Source organism: Centroberyx gerrardi, chromosome 10 (genome assembly GCF_048128805.1).
Source record: "Centroberyx gerrardi isolate f3 chromosome 10, fCenGer3.hap1.cur.20231027, whole genome shotgun sequence".
NCBI classification, from domain to species: domain Eukaryota; kingdom Metazoa; phylum Chordata; class Actinopteri; order Beryciformes; family Berycidae; genus Centroberyx; species Centroberyx gerrardi.
In genome coordinates, this window is record NC_136006.1 from 16,383,423 (window position 1) to 16,400,943 (window position 17,521).

At 41.5% G+C, this 17,521-nt stretch overlaps 2 protein-coding genes across 3 annotated transcripts; both read left to right on the plus strand.

Annotated features, from left to right (window-relative positions):
* Positions 1-6,623: 6,623 nt before the first annotated feature.
* cmklr2 (chemerin chemokine-like receptor 2) lies at positions 6,624-8,307 on the plus strand. Its single transcript, XM_071902729.2, has one exon. It carries the CDS (start codon positions 6,657-6,659, stop codon positions 7,734-7,736), a length of 1,080 nt encoding a protein of 359 aa, XP_071758830.2. The 5' UTR covers positions 6,624-6,656; the 3' UTR covers positions 7,737-8,307.
* An 848-nt stretch (positions 8,308-9,155) lies between these two features.
* LOC139914401 (NADH-ubiquinone oxidoreductase 75 kDa subunit, mitochondrial) lies at positions 9,156-17,311 on the plus strand. 2 transcript variants are annotated; one of them, XM_071902720.2, is made up of 19 exons: positions 9,156-9,228; positions 9,993-10,072; positions 10,479-10,573; positions 10,682-10,789; positions 10,951-11,027; positions 11,255-11,336; positions 11,462-11,592; positions 11,694-11,879; positions 12,000-12,134; positions 12,237-12,351; positions 12,482-12,627; positions 12,722-12,850; positions 13,045-13,174; positions 13,289-13,449; positions 13,551-13,705; positions 14,121-14,296; positions 14,387-14,521; positions 14,668-14,740; positions 16,745-17,311. In XM_071902720.2, the coding sequence occupies exons 2-19, from the start codon at positions 9,994-9,996 to the stop codon at positions 16,834-16,836; spliced, it is 2,205 nt and encodes a 734-aa protein (XP_071758821.1). In that variant the 5' UTR covers positions 9,156-9,228; position 9,993; the 3' UTR covers positions 16,837-17,311. The 2 variants fall into 2 exon arrangements, with proteins under 2 accessions (XP_071758821.1, XP_078142217.1); XM_078286091.1 differs by lacking the exons at positions 9,156-9,228; positions 9,993-10,072; positions 10,479-10,573; positions 10,951-11,027.
* The last annotated feature ends 210 nt before the right edge of the window (positions 17,312-17,521 follow it).

The following is a 17,521-nucleotide window of genomic DNA, read 5'->3' on the forward strand; positions in this document are numbered from 1 at the left end:
GTAGCGGCTGGGGGACGGACAGAAAGAAGGCGGTGGCCAGGCAGCTACTGGAAACCAGGAGCACAGCAGACTCCTCCTCGACGCGCACAAAGATGTCCTCCCTCCTCCCAGGGCGCAGGAAGCCCAGGCAGGTGATTTCAAAGGCATGGCTTTCAGGCAGAAAAAAAAAAAAAAAGAAAAAAAAAAAAAAAGGAAATGTCCATAATACAACATATTCATGATGATCACACACACGCAAAAAATGACCCTCATTTAATTTGTTCAGCACAGAAAACTAGGATTTTTTTTAAATTATTGGATTATAGTGAGACCACATGATGATGATGATGGTGTAATAATAATAACAATAGTAATAACAACAATAGTAATAATAATAGATAAGTCAGCAGTAATTTCTATATCCATCCGAAGGAAAATTCTATAAAAAACTATTGATATACAGATTATGATTTTCTAAAAAAAAAAAAAAAGATTATATGTTTATTTTGTCTGCATGTCAACTGTCATAAAGGACTAAATTTGTCTTTTTTTTTTTTTTTTTTTTACAGAGAAAAGAGAAAGAGACACTTAGTTTTCTTAGCAGCTATGCATGCTGACCAGAATTCAGGTCAAATGAGTGTAATTCAGTGTAACTTGAAATGTAATACAATTTAAAGGCCCAATCTGCAATGACACTCGCTGTTGAAACACCATCATCCCACCACTGGATTTTCTGCCTTGGTGATTAGATTGAAGACACCCTGAGAGTCAATGTTTGAGCTGTTGATACAAAATCTCACAGTGTGTAGATAAACATGAGTTAAATGTTTGTTTACATTTGGACATACATACCTGTATTTTGAGTTGGATGACATACCAGACCAAACACAGTAGTAAACAGGTGCTTCACTCACATACAGTAAGTAGGCCTACTGGGTTTAGACCGATATATCGGTTTAACAATATATCGAGCCAATATTGTCCTTTTATTAAATATTGGATATCGTCCTGTCATGTTATCCACCTCCAATATGAAGGAGGTTCCTCCCTGACCACAGCTACATAAAGAGTGTAAAACCTGAAATGTTATTTTCTTTGCACATTTAATAGTTCAATAATGTTTGTTGCAAATTAATTCTACACTGAAAGGCCTAATGTATCCCTGAGTTTCTCCTACCATTGAATAGGTGCGGTGGGTAAAACTGCCTTATGGAGCTGCTGACCCACCTGACAGAATTTCATTAGGGTTTCAGTGGAGAGTTTAGTGTCACATGATTGTATAAATGCTGTTTCAGAGGCTTTTTCCACCCTGACGAGAATACAATTCAGAGGAAACACTGAAAATGGTCAGATTTAAAGATAGTCAATATCAGCACAAAACATCAGCTGTCAGCGACTTCAGTCTAAAAATAATTCTCGATGACTGTGTGCTCGAACAGCCCCTCAGAAACCTCTACCAGCCACATGAATAAAAGATTCAGATTCAGATTCATTCTTTATTGTCCCCTCTAGAGGAAATTTGCTTTCACAGTCTGTACACAATCAAACACTCAAAACAAGTAAATGGGAAAAAAGTCCTTAGTCCCATGGTTAATTGTGCAAGTAAAACATGAAAATGAAAATGAGTGCTTCACAGGTCTGTGTCCAGCCTGCTGAGGCTGTATGTGAGGAAAAACTTGAATGCTGGTGTTTGAGTAGTGACCCCTCCATTTATTTATTTATTTAATTTTATTTTATTTGCACACACATAAAACTGCATAAAATCCAGATAATGAAAAAAAGAAAAGATGTGACAGGAGAGGTCAAGAAGCCACAGGCTTATACAATGGACCTCCCCTCAACTTAAGGAGAAAAACAAACAATAACAAAAAAGGGAAAAAAAAGAAAAAAGAAAAAAAATAAGCTAATTTAGAAAAATGCAACAAAAAATAAATGACAACAAGAAGCACACAAACTGCAAAGTTAAGTTGTCATTAGATAGCTAAGGTCCTCTCTCCAGTTAGTCTCTTTCTGATACAGCAGAACATCCTCCAAGAAGACCGTTTGGCACGGCATATCATCAGTGCCTGGCACGACTTTGAGGCCTGATTATTAAAGCTATGCGGATCACACACACACACACACAGAGAGCTATTGGAGGATGTGACAGCTCCCCCCTCAGGGCTGAATGGTCCACAGAGGGATGAGATGGTCATTTTGGGTCGCTGGAGATGAAGAGAACTGAGATACGGCTGTCTGGCTATCTGATGAAACAAGAGCGGGTGAGTAAGCACATGAATGCTCTAACTAAGTCTTTGTTAGTTTTACCTGCAGCAGCTTTGAAAAACACCTTTATGCTTTTTCCAGTAATTTATACATCACTCCTAAAGTTTATTGTAGGATGAAATATATTTGGTAGGTCCCTTTCCACAGTTTTATAACATTGTGCTCCATATTTAATATGCACTGTAAAACTCAGCTAATTAAAATAATGAGATTTACAAACCACAAGTTTACTATGACATGTAGCAGTGTGGCAAGGCATTTCACTGATTTTTTACTTCTTGCTCAGTAATTAAACAACTGATGAAACAGTTGTAATATCAAAACAGGGGATTGTAAGTTCAAGCAACTTAAAGTAAAGTTAAAGCTGCGCTAGGCAACTTTGCACTTTGGCGGCCCCAAGAGGCAGCAAGAGATAACTGTTTCAATTTTGAAAGTTTGAAAGACTTCATTACGTAACTTGAGTACGTTTCTTCTCGTTAGTGGCTGCTAGGGGTGGAGGGCCAGTGACCATACCCGACACCTGAAAATAAAATTGGGTTATTAGGGCGAATCTACAACATTTCAGTAAAGGGGGGTGGGGGACACTCTTCTCTGTTGCAGCCCCAGTTTGTGATTTCGGCTGAAAACATGCCTGTATCACTGAGCGGGCATGCAGGGCACATGCCCCAGGGCCCCAGACCACCAGGGGCCCCAAAATATTCTAAGTACTGTGTCCGTGTTCAATGCATTTTACAACATTTCACGAATTTCAATTGAAATGTGCAGTCAGGTGGGACCCTGACAGATATAGGCCCGTAGGCCACAGTTTATAATTATGGGGGCCCAAGTCACAGCCTCTAATGACGTTTCCTTTGATGTGGAGGCCCCAATCACAATTACCGTATTTCCTCTAATATTGGCCCGGGCCTTTATTTACCTCAACTGCAGAGTGTACCAGGCCTTTATTGGAAGCAGGCTTATATTAGAGACAGGCCTTTATTTCTAATTCCCTCTGTTTGATAAGTATATTTGCTCATATTTTAGTACGAAGCCTCCTTGTTTTCTGATCTGCTTCTGTTGGGGTACGTTAGGTAGCCGTTTTTTTGTTACTGCAATGCATTACGATAATTACGGTAATCGACGACGGCATGCTCCAGAGACTTCCGCCGGCCGAGCCATCTTGTGGCACTTGTACGTTACTACAAACTACAGTTACAAACAGGCACCAGGAGTTTACCGGTATCCACCGTTGTTTGCATGTAAGCTGAAGCTAACTGAACCTGGGCGCCGATGTGTTCCCGGTGATCCGGCCGAGATTTCGGTGGGCGTCCGGGGCTTGGATCGAGAGGATCAATGCGGGCCGTGGGCGCGGTGGAGAGGACAGCGGCGGAGAGAGGAGACGGACACGGTCCATATACTAGGTTTTGACCTAGTCTTGTTTCCTTTGTTTTTTCCCCAGCCTGTATTTGAGGCCGGCCTTTATTTGTTCGTGTCGACCACGCCCCCGGCCATTATCGGAGACCCGGCTTTTAATTGACTACAGGCCACTATTAGAGGAAATACGGTATTAAACTGCCACCTCTTGCTTGTATGTTTATGAGCAGTGCATTTAGTGAGTATCATCCAGCTAAGATGCAGAGCACTAATTATACACTGGTGGGGCAGGGGGGTCTAGGTACAGACAGTCAAACCTTTTCAATAAATTTCAACATTTAACTGTTTTTTTTGGTCCTTCATTCTCGCTACCTATCACCTCGCCTCCTTAAAGCCACAACCTGCAATCCAAATGTAAACAAAGGGAAGCCCCACCACCTAAAACTAGGAACTAAAGCTTGCCTTGGAGTTGGACAAATGTTATCACTCTCAAATTGAATGAGCGAGCTCTAGAGAGAAGGAATGGCAGTTTGTAATAGCTAAATCTGAATTTCAGATGACTTTGAACCTGTAAAAGGTTTACGTTTGTATTGTTTGTGAACAGGCTAGCATGTTAAAGTCGAGATGAAACGGCATTTCGAGAGTATCTAACTTCCGTATCGTGACGTATTTCCGAGTGAAACAGGAAAGACAGGCGGGACATAACGTTGGGAGGAATTTGATTTGAACGTTGAAAAGTGGGCGTGTCATAACACCCGAAGAAACACCGAAGTACCATGCTGTTGCTAGCTAGCTAATGGGTGGATGTCATGATATTATTGGTTGAAATTGGTTATGGGCATGCTTACGTAAGCACATGGCATATTTTGTTTTACAGGAAGAAAACATGATTGAATTTTGATATAAGAATACAAAGAAATTGATTTTTTGTATTTTTTTTGGCATATATTGGTATATAGGTGCACAATATGACCGGGGATGTGATCTAAAAGGGTTAAAAAGGCATTTTTCATTTCATCTCGACTTTAAGTTAAAGTGTGTGGGTGCATACCGAGAGGTGGGGGGCCCAATAGGACATGTGTGCCCAGGGGCCCTGTGGTTGGTTAATCCGGCCCTGGCTAAAAATACAGGAGTATTTTTACGCAAAATCTTACAGTGCAGCTATTAACAACATTGGAATTTCTAAGTTGTTTTAGTGAACATTTTTACAGTGCAGTCAAGCCTGCATTCACATTCACACCACGGAGCTAGCAGGCCTAGCCCTACTACAAGACAGTCATCTTCCAATGGCCACCGACCAGCTCCTCCAGTTCAGTGCCTTGCTCAAGGACACACCAAAAGCAAATGCAGGGGCAAGAGAGAGCTCCAACTCCCACTTCAACTTTCCCTGCATTGTCCGTCATCCAACCGAAGAGACAGTTTGGCTATACTCACTGCTTGACTGTGCTTTCGTGGAAAAATTTTCTCTGTCAACAGCAATTCAGCAGCAGTTAAACTTTAAACTTTCTTTCCGTTTACACATGAAGGGTTAGAGGGATTGGTTTAGGCTTTGAAAGCACTGTTTTTGATGGCCGCAGCTCATGTGAATGAAAGCATTCTTCATACCACGACGGTGACCAATAAGTTCTCCTCATTCCGTGGTCCATATGTGACGCGTCAGCCAGGCGCGCCCACTGCACATCTCAACCCAGTTTACCTAACGGAGTTTAGTTTGGATGGACTCAGAGAGAGACTGTACATGAAACAGCCTGCAACTCACGGACCAGGCCCAGCAAAAGGCGTCCCAGGCTAATGGGCTACATTTAATTTAGCAGACTCTTCTTTCTAATGGGAGCTGTCGGTCTTTTGATCCAAACACAAACTAAAAGGGTAGTGCTGCAGCGATAGGAAGGTAAGCGATGCGCGCTCTCTTCTGTTGTCCCGACGAAAAATAGTTCCCACAGTATTCCATTAGAGGCTTATTGTGTGTATGTGGCACTCAATAATGAGTTTACGGTGACTTCTTCGTACTTTATGGTATTTTCTTATCTAGCCTATAGATGTTATTATATATGTAGTAGTTTATTGTTTTTCTGTGATGATTATATAGTGGCCTTATAATTGTTTTTGTATAATTCTTTCCGTTAGTTGACAGCATTTATGCATAACAACCTAAGATGTAATCTTCTTTATGTTAGCAATTATATCTTCATAAATAGTTTATTCTATAACAGCAAAATTCAATGGCAATCCCAGCCTTGTGCATAGTGATTATTTGACCATAAATAATCCGACCTGTTGTCTATCTGACTAAGGTATAAAGTTAGTAATTAGTCTTATTATTAGTCTGATAGTTTTGAGTAAAAAAAAAAAATATATGAGTCAAACTCACGATGTATTCTACGTGACATTCGCCACAGACCAGGGATTCCCATTCGTTTTAGTTTTTAGTCACACCTTTCACTTCCTTAAATTTCATTTTTTTTTGTCATATAAGTCAAGGTTCTGTAAAAGTAGTAGGCTAGTGGACATTGCCTAAATGTTACTCATTCTGGCCTTGATATAATATTGTTGATATGAGCAAGAATACAACCTTTGCCCCAGATGCTTTTGTTGGTAATGGCTTGCCTGGGGCAGATTCATTTTGAGAGAGTAAGAGTTTTTTTCCTTGTGGAATCAAAATAGTGCTTTTATTTCTATTTCTAGTAAATTGCGCAACAGTTTTCAGAATCAGAATAAACATGACATTGTGAAGCCTCTCTCTCGGCCTGACTGTGTGTAGGGTAAGGATACTGCAAATCTCACTGTCTCCACTGTTGATCCAATTGGCTGGTGACACTATGTTCCAGGGTCAGGACACACCCAGTCCCAACTTAAACACAAGGACTGAATGATCTGAAAGGACAGGCAGCTGGATTTGGAGAACAGCACAGCATAGTGACAGAAGCATCAGGTGAGAACTTGTGTTTTAGGCTGATTATAACCTTACTGTGCATGAGGATCTCCTTAAGGAATGCATCTTATCATGTAATTTTCCTTCTCACAGACAACTTCACCACAAAGGTCACATCCTTGCAACAATGGGCGACTCCGGGGAGGATTACGGAAACTACACCTATGAAGATTACCTGGAGTACGGAGACTTTGAAGAACTTAAAGTGGACTACAGGCAGAGGGAAACTATGCACATAATCTCGGTAGTCATCTATAGCATTTCCTTTGTGCTTGGTCTGATTGGAAATGGCATTGTCATTTGGGTGACAGCATGTAAAAGCAAAAAGACCGTGAACAGCATATGGCTGCTCAATCTAGCAATAGCAGACTTTGTGTTTGTGCTTTTTCTACCCTTCTCCATTGATTACGTACTGCGGGACTTCCACTGGGGCTTTGGGTTGGTAATGTGTAAACTCAACTCATTTGTGTCTGTGATGAACATGTATGCCAGTGTGCTCTTCCTCACAGTACTCAGTATAGACAGGTATGTATCGCTGGTCCACCTCACTTGGTCCCAGAGGTATCGCACTTTAGAGAGAGCCTGGATCGTGTGTGGTTGCACATGGGCGATATCTGCAAGCCTGAGCTGCCCTACTCTCGTCTTTCGTGACACCATGCGCTTACATGACAGGGTGGTGTGCTTCAACAACTTCTATTCGCAGGATGGACACACAGCGGCCGTGAGACACATTATAATGGTGGCCGTCCGCACCACCGTGGGCTTCCTCCTGCCCTTTAGCGCTATAAGTGTGACTGGTGTACTCTTGACAATCAAAGTGAATCGGTCCGAGGGTTCGGTTCGCCTGTCCAGCTTCTCCAAAACAGTTTCTGCTGTGATTCTGGCCTTCTTCTTATGCTGGGCTCCCTTCCACACCTTTAGCTTGATGGAGTTATCCACGCATTCCTCGTTGCACCTACACAACGTACTGAAAACTGGCTTTCCTCTTGCCACCAGCTTAGCCTTCTTTAACAGTTGCATTAACCCCCTGCTCTATATGCTCCTGGGCAAAAAGGTTCGGCATATCCTGAAGCGTGCATGCCTGGACATAACTAAGAGTTCACTGAGAGAGCTGAACCAGTCAATCTCTGCGACTGAGACTATGTCTGTGCCAGAGGGTCTTCAAGAGAGTCCGCCAGAGGAGCCTGTTGAATCATCTGCTCTATGATTGCAACAGTCTTCAGACTCTTTTAGTTATCCATGATAAACAGAGGGTAAGATTGACTATTGTTTTGAGTGCAGATGTGGAAGATCATCATAACTGTTCTTTTCAGCTGTAGTGTTAAGATTTTCCTAGTTGTTTCATGCGGAAAGCAGTAACGCCTACTTCAACAGACTGTCAATTACCCTCAATGGAAAACCAGAGTACTGCGTGCATAACTTACACATGGAATGAGTATCTTTCCAATGATTTGACAAATGACTTTGTTTCATAGCCCAGGCGATCTCCAGAGCAACATTCAAGTTCAAATGTATCTTACATACTCACAGATTTTATATTGTACTCTTTTGAACCAAGGGCATTTACTCATTAAATCTCATTACTCACACTCACACTTATGGCTCTTGCAGATCAGATACAATGCAGGTGTCTATTGTAGTCTTCTAGTTGTCTGTGTTTTTGTAGCTTCTTGTAGGCCTACAGACTGCTAGTCACTTGTTTATGTCTCTTTAGGAGAGATTTTTTAATATTTGAGAGTTGTGTAAATGTATTATTCTAATATATTCAAAGTAAATACAAATAGCCTATACTTTAATAAATTTGTTCTTCTGAGCATATACTTTTTTTTGAATATGTATTCTTTCTATTGACCGCCTTGATGTTAACAGATGTTGTCTTACCTAATGAATGCGTTTAAAGTGTTAGGATAGATTTCCAAAAGGATCTAAGCCTATCTCTTTTTAACACAGGCCTACTAAGTTAACAGGAACCTGACATAAACACAGATGTTCATTTCCTATTGTTTTCCTGAGGGTCTGTTTGAAATGCAGCTATTTCCTGTTATTTCCTCCTGGTCAACTCTAACTCAAAAAAGATTGCGGCCACGGTAGGCTAGAGATACAATCCTGTGACTGGAAGGCTGCTGGGTTGAATCCCTCAGTCAACTAAAAATCTTACATCTGGGCAACGGAGGTGAGCAAAACACACTCTCCTCAACAACTACAGTCAAAGTAAGGTGTCCTTGAGCAAGGCACTGTACCCACAACAACTCCAGTGGACTTGTTCAGTGGCCAGCACTACAAGACTGGGTGTACTGGTCAGCTCCCAGGTGTGATTATACCTGTGACCCTCTCTACTTCTGCAGCTACACTTCCAGGCTGTTGCTGTAAAAGGCAAGGTGTTTATCTTTATCCACATGTGGAGTCAAGACCTGAGTCTGAAGAAACATCAACTGCTGCTGTTATTGCCACATCACCACGGGCATCTGCACCAGTTTGATGCAGATGCATTTCTGATAAGGGGAGGGTTTATTAGCTTCTGTATAGGCTAATGTAGAGACTGTGAGAGTAGAGTATAAGTAGTTAAAGAAAAGTAGCCTGCCTATGAGGATTATGGTACACTGGATTACCTAATCCGTGACGCAGCAGAAAACAACAGTGCGCAATCTGCGTAGTAGGCACTGGTTCAGTTTGGGGGAGTGAGGACAAACACTGGCAAGGTAAGTGGCTTGCCAACTAAAAGGCGAATATGTAAACATGTATAGCCCGAACGTCACCACTAAATCAACTGTAGAAATGGCTTGCTTCATTTGATTTAGCTGTCAGCCAAACTAAAATTAGGTTAACGTTCACTTTAGCTTGTTTGCTAGCTTGCTAATATCAACACAAGTTTGTGTTTACAAAACGTTAAACAGCGTCTGTGCCGCTTCACGCTGTTGTAATTGCTAATTATTCTAGCTAAATGTTTATCAACGAGAATAATATGACGATGATGCAGCTAGCACAATTAACTAAATATATTATGAATGTTAATTTAGCTAACGTAACGTTAGCTTGGCACGTCATTTGGCCATCATTGCGTCCTAGGTAGCAGTAAGAGGTAACAGTTTGGCTGATATTTCGATGGGTATCCAACGTTATGCCGGGTGTCAAACGAGTCAGGTTATCTTCATGAAGCTTTGCACGGTGTAACCTAAACTGTAAGAGAAATTTGCCGCAGCTTTGAATGTGTCGCAACAGAGATTGTCTGGGGCTATGGCTCTCCAATGATAACTCGGGCTTCACTTTTGTTATTGTTTCGGTAGTTGGATGAAGGCTGTATCGTGGTTTGACAGCTCTAACAGATGCACCAGCTTTGTTTATCTTAAAGTCTAGCTAGCCTGTATTTTAAAGCCCTTCTGTTGATGCTTCTTTAGCGGGTTTGGCAAGTAGTAACCATCCATTCGCCAGCCGCAAATGATGTTACCTTCTGCCTCTCTTTCAGCATGTTGCGTTTGCCTGTCGTGACCCGGAGTCTCTCAGGAGTAGCTCTTACCAAAGCGAGCGCGGCTGCCACTAATAATGGTAATACTATACAATTATATCAATTGATCATGCTTTTGTCACTCATATTCTGCAAAACATCAATTTTGTTATTGAGTGTAAATATTCCAATAAATATTCTAAGGCCAAGGAGCCCTTGTTACTTTGTTCCACTGCTGGATTATAGGCAGGATTACAGATTTGCCAGGTAGCACATTTGGTACCAGGCGGCTGCTGGAAGTGGGACATCTGATCTGCCCAATTTAGTAGTCACTAGTCAGTGTCAAGAATCTGTCATTGTATGGAATACCAATAATTCAGCTTAATGTATGGTGTCATACGAATGATAAATGTGTAACAAGTTTGTATAGTAAAGGTGATGGGAACAGTCAACACATGAAAACAAAAGGGATGGGTACATAAGAATGATTTCTGTCTGTTTTTATAGCTCGCACTGCAGCCACAGCAGCAGCCACTAACCTCTTGGAGGTGTTTGTGGATGGGAAGCCTGTCATGGTGGAGCCAGGAACCACTGTGTTGCAGGTTAGCATGGGATTTTCATATATTCTGTGTGTTACGAGGTAGCTCAACTCTTGTCGACATCTCAAGTCATAATATTGGATCTAACACTGTGATTAAATCCTGTCATAGGCATGTGAGATGGTGGGAATGCAGATTCCCCGCTTCTGCTACCATGAGCGCCTGTCTGTGGCGGGGAACTGTCGCATGTGTCTGGTGGAGATAGAGAAAGTCCCTAAGGTATGATGTTCTGTATATGTGTGTGTTGTTTCTACTTTGAGTGGCCTTGCAAGTGTTTCAGTCCCATATTTGGATAGCCTCATAGGTGTGTGTATAGCCTTTGCCTTTGGGTAGGCATAGTTATAACATTGTCAGTAATAGATTTTTCATTTATCTTCTAGCCGGTGGCAGCATGTGCCATGCCAGTCATGAAGGGTTGGAACATTCTAACCAACTCTGACAAAACAAGAAAGGCCAGGTACTCATGTTATGACATTGATGTTATAGAGTTATTATTGGCCTGTAATTATGCCCAGTTGTCAGAGATGCATTTTTTTAACAGAGGTGATATGGTAGCCTTCACTCTTTTATTCCTTTTACATTATCTTACTCCTAAGGAAACAACAAAGTTACTCAGTTCACATTCCCTCTTGTCAGAGTAACATGACAGAATTTTATTCAAAAATGGTGTTTAACTTTCCACAGGGAGGGTGTGATGGAGTTCCTGCTGGCTAACCACCCATTAGATTGTCCAATTTGTGACCAGGCTGGAGAATGTGATCTCCAGGTAAACGTCACATAATTGTGTTTTGAAAATCACTTTGCTTCCGTAGATGTTTGTTATAGGACTGTTTATCAGTTTGAGTGTGAATATGACTGCCTCTATTTTTTTTATAATTTTAATGTGTGAAGGACCAGTCCATGCAGTTTGGCAGTGACAGGAGCCGCTTCACAGAGGGAAAAAGAGCTGTGGAAGACAAGAACATTGGTCCCCTTATCAAAACCATTATGACTCGCTGTATCCAATGCACTCGCTGTGTGCGGTGAGTTACACTCAAATATGTAGGGTCAGTTGAATCCCTGTAAAGTTCAACATGTAACTAAGCATGAAATCAAATTGCAATTTTTCTTTTTCTTCCTACAGCTTTGCTAGTGAGATTGCAGGTGTGGAGGACCTGGGTACCACTGGCAGGGGCAATGACTTGCAGATTGGAACCTATGTGGAGAAGATGTTCATGTCGGAGTTGTCCGGAAATGTGATTGATATCTGTCCAGTGGGGGCTTTGACCTCCAAACCATATGCCTTCACTGCTCGCCCTTGGGAGACCAGGTTTTTGGATTGTGCTCTACATATTGTGCCACTGGGACCTTTTGATACAGTCAATTGAGAAGCTTTTTTGGGGTCACGAGTTATTTTTTACCCTCGTGTGTTATCTTTGGTTTTCTGCAGGAAGACTGAATCTATTGATGTTCTTGATGCTGTGGGTAGTAACATTGTGGTGAGCACCCGCGGTGGTGAGGTGATGAGAGTTCTCCCTCGTCTGAATGAGGATATTAATGAGGAGTGGATCTCAGACAAAACCAGGTTATTTTCCAGTCACACAAAATCTACATCATATACATAACTGTGATTTGTTTTTGATGTGTGAATCATTGCCTGAAATCCTGCATTCTTCCTTCCTGGCAGGTTTGCTTATGATGGACTCAAGCGGCAGAGGCTCACTCAGCCAATGGTGAAGAATGAGTCTGGGCAGCTGGTAGCCACTTCCTGGGAAGATGTGCTGACTCGAGTTGCTGGTGCAGTACGTGATTCATGATGAAATGGTCTTCCGCAATATTAGACCTCCCTCTACTGTCGATATAGTGTATGTTAATTTAAAACCTGTGGTTTCAGTCTAGTCTGGCCTGAATAGCATCTGTTTTCTTTTGCAGATGCAGGGGGCTCAAGGTAATGATATAGCTGCTGTTGTCGGAGGCTTGGTGGATGCAGAGGCTCTCATTGCCCTGAAAGACATGCTGAACCGTCTGAACAGTGACAACCTGTGCACCGAGGAGGTGTTCCCCATGACTGGGGCTGGGTAAGACCATTCAAAGAGGAATAATGAATGTGGTACACAGCCAGTTTTACTAGCACTGATGTAAAGCTCCTTATTTTCACCTTGTCTTCTATAGATCTGACCTGCGTTCAAACTACCTACTGAACACTGGGATTGCTGGCATTGAAGAAGCTGACCTGCTGCTTCTGGTTGGCACCAACCCACGCTATGAGGCTCCGCTGTTTAATGCACGAATCAGAAAAAGGTAGTTTAGAGGCTGAAGTGGGGTGTTTAAGTGCTGTGAATGTCTCTGGCAGCTGAATCTAAATGAAATAAGTCATCGCTGCATTGCCTCATGCTCCAGATTTACTGCCTCGTTTTAAGAGGAACGTATAAATCTGAGGGGTGTTGCCGCAGCAGTGCCTGGTGTTTCATACGAGCTTGGTATCTCTGCTTTAGCTGGCTTCACAATGAGCTGCAAGTGGCTCTAGTGGGACGGGAGGTGGACCTAAGCTACACCTATGACCATCTCGGGGAGTCTGCCAAGGTTCTTCGAGACATTGCATCGGGAACTCACCCTTTCTCCCAGGTAATTGTGTATTCATCTTATGTGCTTGAAGGAGTTCAGTCAGTAATGCGATGTTCATTATCAGTCAACTTGGATGAACCTATCTAACTTTGTGTCTAATATCTCCTCTTGTAGGTCTTGGCTAAAGCAAAGCACCCCGTTGTTGTGGTTGGCAGTGGCTCCCTGCAGAGAGAGGATGGAGCTGCGATAATGGCTGCTGTGTCGGCCATTGCTCAGAACGCTCGGGTCAGCAGCGGAGTAGAGGAAAGCTGGAAGGTTCTCAATGTGCTTCACAGGTCATACTCTCTGCAATTTAGTGGGAAAGCTTTTGATAACACTGCGATGTTTGGCAGGGATTTTCACAGCAATATGCCTTCTTCTTTGGCTGTCTCTACAGAGTTGCCAGTCAAGTGGCTGCACTTGATCTTGGGTACAAGCCAGGGGTGGAGGCTATCAGGAAGAACCCACCTAAAGTTCTGTTCCTGTTAGGCGCTGATGCTGGCTGTATCACTCGCCAAGACCTCCCTAAGGATAGCTTTATCATTTATCAAGGTCAGCAGTATTACTCCACAACAGCAGAAGCTCTTTAGTAGCATTACTCATTCACAACATTAATTGATATAAGGCCTTTGAATCCTTTGAATGAGGCAGGCTAATGACTGGCAAATAATATTGTGTGTATCGCTGATGTCATGTGAAAACTTGTAACTCCGGTTTTGGTGATTTTCATGTATTATCGGTACAAGTACATGGTCCTCTATGGGTTGAGAAAATTTAACAACACTTGGGCTTATGAAATCATTTAAAAACTCCATTGGATAAACTGAAAAATGCATGGTGGTCAAGTTAAGATCAAGGCTGTTTTTGTTGACATTTCGGAAGTACAAGGTTTTCATCAGACAGCGATGATACGTATGTTCCTGTTAAGGGTGAATTTATATGAATGCTCTGTTCCATAACTGCCCAGGTCACCATGGGGATGCCGGTGCACCAATGGCTGACATCATACTTCCCGGAGCTGCATACACAGAGAAATGTAGCACCTATGTGAACACTGAGGGTCGTGCCCAGCAGACCAGGGTGGCTGTGACGGCTCCAGGCATGGCCAGGGAGGACTGGAAGATCATCAGAGCCATATCTGAGGTGAACTACAATAAAGGATAACCACGTTAGTGTGTAAGTTAGTAGTAAGAAATTAGACTACATTTTGTGTATTTTTCTTCTTCCTTTAAGCTCGCTGGAGTGACTCTGCCCTATGACACCCTCGATGAAGTGCGTGATAGATTGGCTGAGGTTTCCCCAAACCTGGTGCGATATGATGACGTTGAGGAGGCCAACTACTTTAAGCAGGCTAATGAACTGTCTAAGGTCGGCTATAATTTTCCTCCAGCACATGTAAAGTTGATCATAGTGAAGGCACTGTTTAAGCTTTAGGTTTCAGGTTACATTCAGCATCTCCGTTTGCTTCACTGTGTTCCCCATGATGATAGTGATCTCTGTCTTGTCTCTTTCAGGCAGTGAACCAGGCTGTCCTCACTGAACCGTTAGTCCCACCACAGCTCACTGTAAGAGACTTCTACATGACAGGTGGGCCACCAATACGCTATTCCAGTGTTTCCCCTGTTATTGAATATGTGGTGTGAGACTCCACTGCCACAGAGAAGCTGCCATTACACCCAAAAGGATTTCAGTGTTATTGGATTCAAGGGAGAGGCTAATCTAAATGTTGTTCCAGAAGCCTTTCCATCCTGCCAAAATTCTCTAAGAAACACTGCTCTATTCTATCAATTCCTTAAAGGAATAGTTCGATATTTTGAACCCTGGGACCCCCAAAAATAACAAAAAACGTTGTCTTCTATTTGGATAGGAACTATTTTTTCTCAAAGACGCACTACCTTCTAAGCCGGTGTAAGCTCCACGAGAGCCAGAAGAATCCAACAATAGCTGCTGACAGAAAGTCAGCAGTTATTTTTTTAATTTTTGTTTTATTCTTTCAAGATAACATACTGACACTGGTATGATTAAACTGTGAGCATCGTGTCGTTTATCATAGTTTTCAAAGACTGTCGCGTATGCCCCTAGGTTTCTATTGCAGTAGAGTAGGAGCGGGCAGCCCAGTGTTACTGGATGGGCGGAGCAGGCGGCTAGTGAAGTTATGGTTTCTACTAATAGGGATCATAACGGAAAACATGGTACTTGGGCCCAGGGTTCAAAATACCGAACTATTCCTTTAATTTCAAAATAATTATTATACTTGGACACAAACAAAATATACACACCTCACTCTAATAACTCACACATATAATCAAAAGTAAAGCAGTAAAAGCAGTAAAAGCCTTTTTGTATATTTCCTATCAAATGAATATGAGACCAAGGTACAGACATGATTTCTGATTATGCACCTTTTTGCTCGCATTGTTAAACCATATTAGCACCAGAGGTTTCCAAAGGAAGATATTGAGAGTATTGTGATGTTGATGGATCAAAACCTTTCCGTGACACCACGTATAATAATAAACAGTAACTTTATTTATATAGCACTTCAAAACAAAGGTACAAAGTTCTTCACAGAGACAAGAAAGTAAAACATAATCAGACAAAAGCACAGGGTAGAAAAATAAAAATAAAGGCCAAAAGACACTAGAATAAAACGGAGTAAAAGCAGAGTCAAAATTACAAAAAGAAGAGCAGTAAAAACCGCAATGGGTAAGTGAAATAAAACTATTATAAAAAGGATTTTCTCTAAAAGGTAAGTAAGGATTTAAAAGATGACCGAAGAAGATGACAAGATTTGATTGGTACAGAGCAGATTGGTATGGTCCCTGCAAACTGATCACATGTAAGTCATGATAATGTAAGCACAATGGATAAAAATATCTAGCAAATGGCATATATTATTCTCTGAATGGCATATGAAGCAGTGATTGAGCAGTTTTGTATTGGTTCTGTGACCAAACAATAATTGACGTGTCTTTTGTTCTGCCAAAGTAATGAATGCATTGCGATAATGACCAATGGTGTGACATTTTGCAGCCTCTGTAAGCCGCTTTCTGTCAGCATGTTGCATCTTTTTCTGTGCTTCTGTGTTTCACTGCTTTTGATACTTCATTTATCAGTCCACTGTATACTTGAATGGACTTGTGCAATGGAATTAAGCCTTGGAACTCCCTTATTGAAACAAATTAAAGCACAAAACATCATTTTTGTTAGTAACTCTGTAACAAATGTAGTTTTTTGCTAGCATTAGAATATGTAATCACCATGAATTTCACAGCCAAATACAAGAGAATCCTACATGTAACATCTTTAAAGTTAATCCATCCCAACAATTACATGAACTCAGTCAAAAGCTGGTAGTCTGTAGCTTTTACCACATTCACCTTTTGAGGTCAAATTCAATGAGCCTACAGTAAAATAACAATAAAAAAAAATAATCATCAGTGTACTGTCCCAACGGTTATTGTGATGTCTCTAAGTGGCCATTACACACCTGCATAACATTAAACATAATGACATGATTATATTGATTTGTATCCCTCACAGTAGCACAGATGTGCAAATTTACAATCTGTTCTCAATCTTTACCCACAGATCCAATAAGCAGAGCCTCCCAGACAATGGCGAAGTGTGTGAAGGCAGTCACAGAGGGGGCGCAGGCTGTGGACGAGCCAGCCATATGCTAAAGCTCAGTGGATAGCAATCCAGCTTTTGCGCACAAATTGATACGCACAACTCCTATATTTGCACATTCATAAAAACGTATTTATTTGTAGTATTGTTTTACCATATAGGTACCTCTCCAATTATACACATTATTGAATTAACATACTAACCTGCAGAAAGATGTCTATGCAGTTGCAAAATTGAGAAGATGTAAACTTTTATCTGCTGTAACACCTTCATAGAGATGTATCCCTGACAGTTAATTGTATGTCCACCTGTTATAATTACGCCCACATTCCAGTAGATGCTTGTGACCAGATTTTATAAATCCTTGTGTTTCAGAGCTAAAGGCAGTATTTTGTCCTCTTCTCCTGTATAATGTCCATACACCAATGTGAAAAGTGTAAAGAGTATATCTTCCTCAAGGAATATTGAGTGTGGTCGTAATAGCTATTTTTTAAGTATGTCTTATAATAAACTTATTTTCTGTAGCAAGTCTACTTAGATAATGCATCTTTGCAAAGTCGATATTAACTGTGTTTTTCTTATTTTAAAACCCTACAGTCTGTATCCAGTACCAAAATTACCTAGTGAAATCAGAATAACAGCGCTGTCATATAATTAAATTTGCTGTCAGATTAAAACAATTAAGTTGTGTGCTGGCACTATGACAATTTTACCAATATAGTCCTGGCATGTCCTGGC

Bases quoted from the DNA above. Each gene is read 5' to 3' on its own strand.
- cmklr2 (XM_071902729.2), top strand. From the start codon at position 6,657: ATGGGCGACTCCGGGGAGGATTACGGAAACTACACCTATGAAGATTAC.
- LOC139914401 (XM_071902720.2), top strand. From the start codon at position 9,994: ATGTTGCGTTTGCCTGTCGTGACCCGGAGTCTCTCAGGAGTAGCTCTT. The intron at 10,790-10,950 runs GTATGATGTTCT...TTTATCTTCTAG, and splicing joins AGATAGAGAAAGTCCCTAAG to CCGGTGGCAGCATGTGCCAT. The intron at 12,352-12,481 runs GTACGTGATTCA...TTTCTTTTGCAG, and splicing joins TGACTCGAGTTGCTGGTGCA to ATGCAGGGGGCTCAAGGTAA.